The sequence below is a fragment of the Oncorhynchus mykiss genome, chromosome 2 (assembly GCF_057628025.1).
Source record: "Oncorhynchus mykiss isolate SJ-2025 chromosome 2, ASM5762802v1, whole genome shotgun sequence".
NCBI classification, from domain to species: domain Eukaryota; kingdom Metazoa; phylum Chordata; class Actinopteri; order Salmoniformes; family Salmonidae; genus Oncorhynchus; species Oncorhynchus mykiss.
The window spans coordinates 17,782,501-17,789,260 of record NC_143023.1 but is presented as its reverse complement, the minus strand read 5'-3'; the positions used below and the strand labels follow the sequence as shown (position 1 = coordinate 17,789,260).

Genomic DNA, 6,760 nt, shown 5'->3' with positions numbered 1-6,760 from the left:
GTATTTGGCTCCATCCATCTTCCCTGTCCCTGCTGAAGAAAAGCAGGCCCAAACCATGATGCTGCCACCACCATGTTTGACAGTGGGGATGGTGTGTTCAGCTGTGTTGCTTTTACGCCAAACATAACGTTTTGCATTGTTGCCAAAAAGTTCAATTTTGGTTTCATCTGACCAGAGCACCTTCTTCCACATGTTTGGTGTGTCTCCCAGGTGGCTTGTGGCAAACTTTAAACAACACTTTTTATGGATATCTTTAAGAAATGGCTTTCTTCTTGCCACTCTTCCATAAAGGCCAGATTTGTGCAATATACGACTGATTGTTGTCCTATGGACAGAGTCTCCCACCTCAGCTGTAGATCTCTGCAGTTCATCCAGAGTGATCATGGGCCTCTTGGCTGCATCTCTGATCAGTCTTCTCCTTGTATGAGCTGAAAGTTTAGAGGGACGGCCAGGTCTTGGTAGATTTGCAGTGGTCTGATACTCCTTCCATTTCAATATTATCGCTTGCACAGTGCTCCTTGGGATGTTTAAAGCTTGGGAAATATTTTTGTATCCAAATCCGGCTTTAAACTTCTTCACAACAGTATCTCGGACCTGCCTGGTGTGTTCCTTGTTCTTCATGATGCTCTCTGCGCTTTTAACGGACCTCTGAGACTATCACAGTGCAGGTGCATTTATACGGAGACTTGATTACACACAGGTGGATTGTATTTATCATCATTAGTCATTTAGGTCAACATTGGATCATTCAGAGATCCTCACTGAACTTCTGGAGAGAGTTTGCTGCACTGAAAGTAAAGGGGCTGAATAATTTTTCACGCCCAATTTTTCAGTTTTTGATTTGTTAAAAAAGTTTGAAATATCCAATAAATGTCGTTCCACTTCATGATTGTGTCCCACTTGTTGTTGATTCTTCACAAAAAAATACAGTTTTATATCTTTATGTTTGAAGCCTGAAATGTGGCAAAAGGTCGCAAAGTTCAAGGGGGCCGAATACTTTCGCACGGCACTGTAAAAAAGGGACACAGAGGAGGACCTAGAGAGGAGCAGAGGGACAGAGGAGGATCTAAAGAGGGACAGAGAGAAAGAGGACCTAAAGAGGGACAGAAAGGAGCAGGGGGAAAGAGGAGGACCTAAAGAGGGATAGAGAGGAGCAGAGGGAAAGGGGAGGACCTAAAGAGGGATAGAGAGGAGCAGAGGGAAAGAGGAGGACCTGAAGAGGGGAGCAGAGGGAAAGAGGATGACCTGAAGAGGAGCAGAGGGAAAGAGCGGAGCAGAGGATGACCTGAAGAGGGTCAGAGGAGCAGAGGGAAAGAGGATGACCTGAAGAGGGACAGAGGAGCAGAGGGAAAGAGGATGACCTGAAGAGGAGCAGAGGGAAAGAGCGGAGCAGAGGATGACCTGAAGAGGGTCAGAGGAGCAGAGGGAAAGAGGATGATCTGAAGAGGGTCAGAGGAGCAGAGGGAAAGAGGATGACCTGAAAAGGAGCAGAGGGAAAGAGGATGACCTGAAGAGGGTCAGAGGAGCAGAGGGAAAGAGGATGACCTGAAGAGGGTCAGAGGAGCAGAGGGAAAGAGGATGACCTGAAGAGGGTCAGAGGAGCAGAGGGAAAGAGGATGACCTGAAGAGGAGCAGAGGGAAAGAGGATGACCTGAAGAGGGTCAGAGGAGCAGAGGGAAAGAGGAGGACATGAAGAGGGACATGGGAGCAGAGGGAAAGAGGATGACCTGAAGAGGAGCAGAGGGAAAGAGGATGACCTGAAGAGGGTCAGAGGAGCAGAGGGAAAGAGGAGGACCTGAAGAGGGACATGGGAGCAGAGGGAAAGAGGATGACCTGAAGAGGGTCAGAGGAGCAGAGGGAAAGAGGAGGACCTGAAGAGGGACATGGGAGCAGAGGGAAAGAAGAGGTAATAGAGAAACAAAAAATAGAAGAAATAGACAGCACAGTAGAGTGAAGGAAAGCAATGATGGCTGAGAAATAAAAGATGGACATAACATTTAGAAAACTTTAAAATTGGAAAGCAAAATAAAAGACAGAAAACAGAAAAATAAGAAATTGGAAATGGCTTAAAGCAAACAGAAAAATAGAACTCACAAGAATCAGGAGGTTGTGATGTTAGTATTAGGAAATAGTTTATGTTAATAGAGAAAGTATATACCAAAGTGTAGAGCGAAGCAGAATTACAGAAATGATCAAAGACAAGAAATGTAAAAGTGGCACAGCTAGATGACTACAAGACAGCGAAGAGAACAGTGTGTAAAAGTGGCACAGCTAGATGACTACAAGACAGCGAAGAGAACAGTGTGTAAAAGTGGCACAGCTAGATGACTACAAGACAGCGAAGAGGACAGTGTGTAAAAGTGGCACAGCTAGATGACTACAAGACAGCGAAGAGAACAGTGTGTAAAAGTGGCACAGCTAGATGACTACAAGACAGCGAAGAGAACAGTGTGTAAAAGTGGCACAGCTAGATGACTACAAGACAGCGAAGAGAACAGTGTGTAAAAGTGGCACAGCTAGATGACTACAAGACAGCGAAGAGGACAGTGTGTAAAAGTGGCACAGCTAGATGACTACAAGACAGCGAAGAGGACAGTGTGTAAAAGTGGCACAGCTAGATGACTACAAGACAGCGAAGAGAACAGTGTGTAAAAGTGGCACAGCTAGATGACTACAAGACAGCGAAGAGGACAGTGTGTAAAAGTGGCACAGCTAGATGACTACAAGACAGCGAAGAGGACAGTGTGTAAAAGTGGCACAGCTAGATGACTACAAGACAGCTAAGAGAACAGTGTGTAAAAGTGGCACAGCTAGATGACTACAAGACAGCGAAGAGGACAGTGTGTAAAAGTGGCACAGCTAGATGACTACAAGACAGCGAAGAGAACAGTGTGTAAAAGTGGCACAGCTAGATGACTACAAGACAGCTAAGAGGACAGTGTGTAAAAGTGGCACAGCTAGATGACTACAAGACAGCTAAGAGAACAGTGTGTAAAAGTGGCACAGCTAGATGACTACAAGACAGCGAAGAGGACAGTGTGTAAAAGTGGCACAGCTAGATGACTACAAGACAGCGAAGAGAACAGTGTGTAAAAGTGGCACAGCTAGATGACTACAAGACAGCGAAGAGGACAGTGTGTAAAAGTGGCACAGCTAGATGACTACAAGACAGCGAAGAGAACAGTGTGTAAAAGTGGCACAGCTAGATGACTACAAGACAGCGAAGAGGACAGTGTGTAAAAGTGGCACAGCTAGATGACTACAAGACAGCGAAGAGGACAGTGTGTAAAAGTGGCACAGCTAGATGACTACAAGACAGCGAAGAGGACAGTGTGTAAAAGTGGCACAGCTAGATGACTACAAGACAGCGAAGAGGACAGTGTGTAAAAGTGGCACAGCTAGATGACTACAAGACAGCGAAGAGGACAGTGTGTAAAAGTGGCACAGCTAGATGACTACAAGACAGCGAAGAGGACAGTGTGTAAAAAGCAAAAGGAGAGTTTAGAAAGAAAGAGTCAATCTGAAACAAAGAGGAAAGAATTGCAGAATATCAGTAGCAGAGGAAAAGTGGAATAAAATTCAGAAACAGAAGTTGGGAAAAGAAAAAGCAATATTGTGTAAATAGAAGACAGCAAGAGGAAAAATTAACCTAGAAAAAGGACCATTTAGGGGAAAATAGAGAAGAGGACAGCAGAAGTAAGAGGCGAGGAAGGTAACATTACAGTGAAAGAAACTAGCAAATGTACAATTTAGAGAAATACATGATAAGATACAGAGTCAAGATGCTGAGGAAATGATTTGAAAGCGTCAAAGCAGAGAAATAAAGTTTAGAAAATGAAGACAAATGTGTCAGTAAAGAAGAAGACAAAGGGTGAAGAAAGAAAGCCATAAGATGAATACAGAAAAGGTGAAACGGATAAAGAGTGAAGAAACACGAGAAGAAATGAAGCTAAATAAGTTTAAAATTGCCATTAGATTGAAAGAAAGGGCAATTATAAATCTGAAAGCCATGCATAAAGAAAATAGAAAAATAACAGACTTGAAAGCAGAGGAGTTTGAAAGAGAGAGCGAGAGAGAGAGAGAAAGAACGAGAGGACGAGAGGACAGCAGAGTAGAAGTAAAAAGGCATATTATTCCATATTATACATTTTTACTAGATGTCAAAATACCCATCACAGTCAAACCGTTGTTGAAAGTGAATAATACCATGATAAAGTGTGACTTTAGTTTCTATTTCAAATTGATATTGTAGGCATGGTTATCTAACCCTCAATTATATCTCGTAGGGTTAAGGTTAGGGTTAAGCTCCCCTTAGAAATAGTGAGAAAAAAACAGAACAACAACAGTAAAGCTTGGAAAGAGAAGTCTTTTTCCACTTCCTAGAAGATAGGAAAATGAAGCAGTAAAGAAAGAGGGGAAATTGGTATACAAAAACTAAAGCTGAACTTTGCATAAAGAAGAGGTTTAGCCCATAGGTTGAAACACACGCAGTAAGACCACACACTACAGCAAGGCAGGTACAGGGCTGGGTGTCTAGGGTAAAATACTGTTGCCCCCCTAGAACTCAAATATGAAGTTATATGCGCTGATTTTAAGTTAAGATTCAGTCCATACAGTACAAAGGTACTGAACCAGAAACAGTTGCATAAACATATGCAGACAGTCATTTCTGTAAAACACCCACAACCTTCTTGCACTGGTATCAGTCAGCCTCAAAACGTACAGTTATGTTGAGAAAAGGAACACTGAGAATATAAGTTTGAGCAGAAGAGTGAAGGACTGCAAAAAGAGGCATTGAAAAAGAGAAAGGAAAATGACATGAATCAAAGAGAGGAGAGGAAAGGGAAACAGAAACAATGTTTTATTGAGAGGTCAACAGCAAATAAACAACAGTGAAGCTCGAGTACAGGATGGAGAAGGAGAGATGACCCATAGAACTAGAACTCATCTGATTATTTCTATGGATGGAACACAGATCCTCAAACAGAATGGAGAGAAGCAGGCGAGAGAACAGGAAGAGGAAACCAGACAACGTCCTAGAGTTTAACAGGACAGAGGAAATAAGGGAAAGCACCATAGAGGTTACAGGCTCGTCAGGCAGAGCGAAGTAAAACCCAGAATGAGGCTGCCATAGAAAAATGATAAAGTGGGGTGAGCATTATGCAAAGCAGAGAGAAGATGGATAGAAGCTCAACAATGAAAATAAGAAAACATGTTTTGTTACAGTTAATTAGTTGAGAGAAGTAATGGCTCCTGAATGCTTTTTTGACAAGTGAAACATTTTTAGAATCAGAGGTAGATTGTTAGGAAAGCAAAAACATATGTACATTTTATGCAAATTATAGTTTTAGGGTTCTAGAAGCATTTCAAAAAAGATTACTGTGCACATTTACAATACCAGTGCCATTGCTGTCTCTCATAGCTTGTGTTTTGAGTATTGATGTCGTCACATACTCCCACACACAAGCACACACACACACACACACACTTCAACGTCCTCAAACAGTGCTCTACATCATTGACAAAACCAGTGTCATCAAAACTAAGTAATTTAACTGTATAAAATGTCATTGTACTCTACAATTTGACTCTTGAAAAGTCAAAAGCTCAGACGTTGATCAAAAACGTTTTTTACAAAGGTCAACATGTAGAGAAACCAGTATTGTTGTGCCACTTGAGTTGCAGTATTTCACCATGAAGTCCAGCCAATGAAAAATAAAATGGCTCACATTCAACTCTCTCTGTTAGAATAGTGAAAGAGTAGCTTATAACCCAGGTACGGAGGCAGAAATCTTTACATTCTTAAACCCTGGAACAAATCTGTGGCACAAACAATACAGATTAAGTGTAAAATAAAGATTTTAAATAACTGTCTATACATTAGATCAGGCTCTTTATCCTATATGTATTCTCTGATAGAATAAATAGTGAATAACTACTACAGTATTTACACGTCCAGTCGGTTGGATCGGTCTCCAAGTGGAGGGAGTCAGACAGGAGGTGACACAGAGCTCAGTGATGTCATAACCTGTCCTGAGTTATTGTCCTGGGACTGGCCAATCCCGGATGAGGTGGCGGGGTCACAGAACGGCTTCCAGGCTCTCATTGGGCAGCTCAATAAGGGGTGAAGCGGTTGTATCCTCCTCTGTACAGACTGGCCTAGAAATAAGTAGAAGATATGATGGTGAATCGGTGCCCACTGGCGGGTTGAGACAGATTCCTTTTTGAGGCTCGATTAAAGTCTGGCTCGTGGCTAGAAACAATGGTCTGGATGACTTAGTGGGTAACATGAACACTTTAAACGTTGGAGAGGTACTGCTTATGAGTTTTAAAGGGGCTCACCATTGTTCCGACGCCGTATGTTGCCGTGGGTCCCACTGAATGGTGGTAGGGATCCGTTGCAGCAGCATAAACTCTGCCATATCTGATGGACAGACAAAACAAAACCCCAAATGAGAAAACATACTAAACCAGCATGGTCTCATAGACTAGACGTAACATAGTTAACAAAAATCCGGGACACTCAAATTAGTATGATATGTTACGTTTGGTACGGTTATATTTGACAGAAGGTTACTTAAGGCAAAAAGGAAAGGAGGGTGGGTGGTTCTGAGTGGCTGGGTGGGTGGTTCTGAGTGGCTGGGTGGGCGGTTCTGAGTGGCTGGGTGGGCGGTTCTGAGTGGCTGGGTGGGCGGTTCTGAGTGGCTGGGTGGGCGGTTCTGAGTGGCTGGGTGGGCGGTTCTGAGTGGCTGGGTGGGTG

At 43.0% G+C, this 6,760-nt stretch overlaps 1 protein-coding gene across 47 annotated transcripts in view; it reads right to left on the bottom strand.

Annotated features, from left to right (window-relative positions):
- Nucleotides 1–4,846: 4,846 nt before the first annotated feature.
- LOC110536807 (RNA binding protein fox-1 homolog 1-like) overlaps nucleotides 4,847–6,760 on the bottom strand; it is a 15,914-nt gene continuing 14,000 nt past the window's right edge. For all 47 annotated transcript variants that reach the window (XM_090191149.1, XM_090191116.1, XM_090191177.1 and 44 more), the window contains 2 exons: nucleotides 6,343–6,424; nucleotides 4,847–6,159 (listed from right to left, as the gene is read on the bottom strand). In XM_090191149.1, coding sequence (XP_090047275.1) covers nucleotides 6,115–6,159; nucleotides 6,343–6,424 — 127 coding nt within the window. In that variant the 3' untranslated portion in view covers nucleotides 4,847–6,114. The remainder of the gene's footprint in view (nucleotides 6,160–6,342; nucleotides 6,425–6,760) is intronic.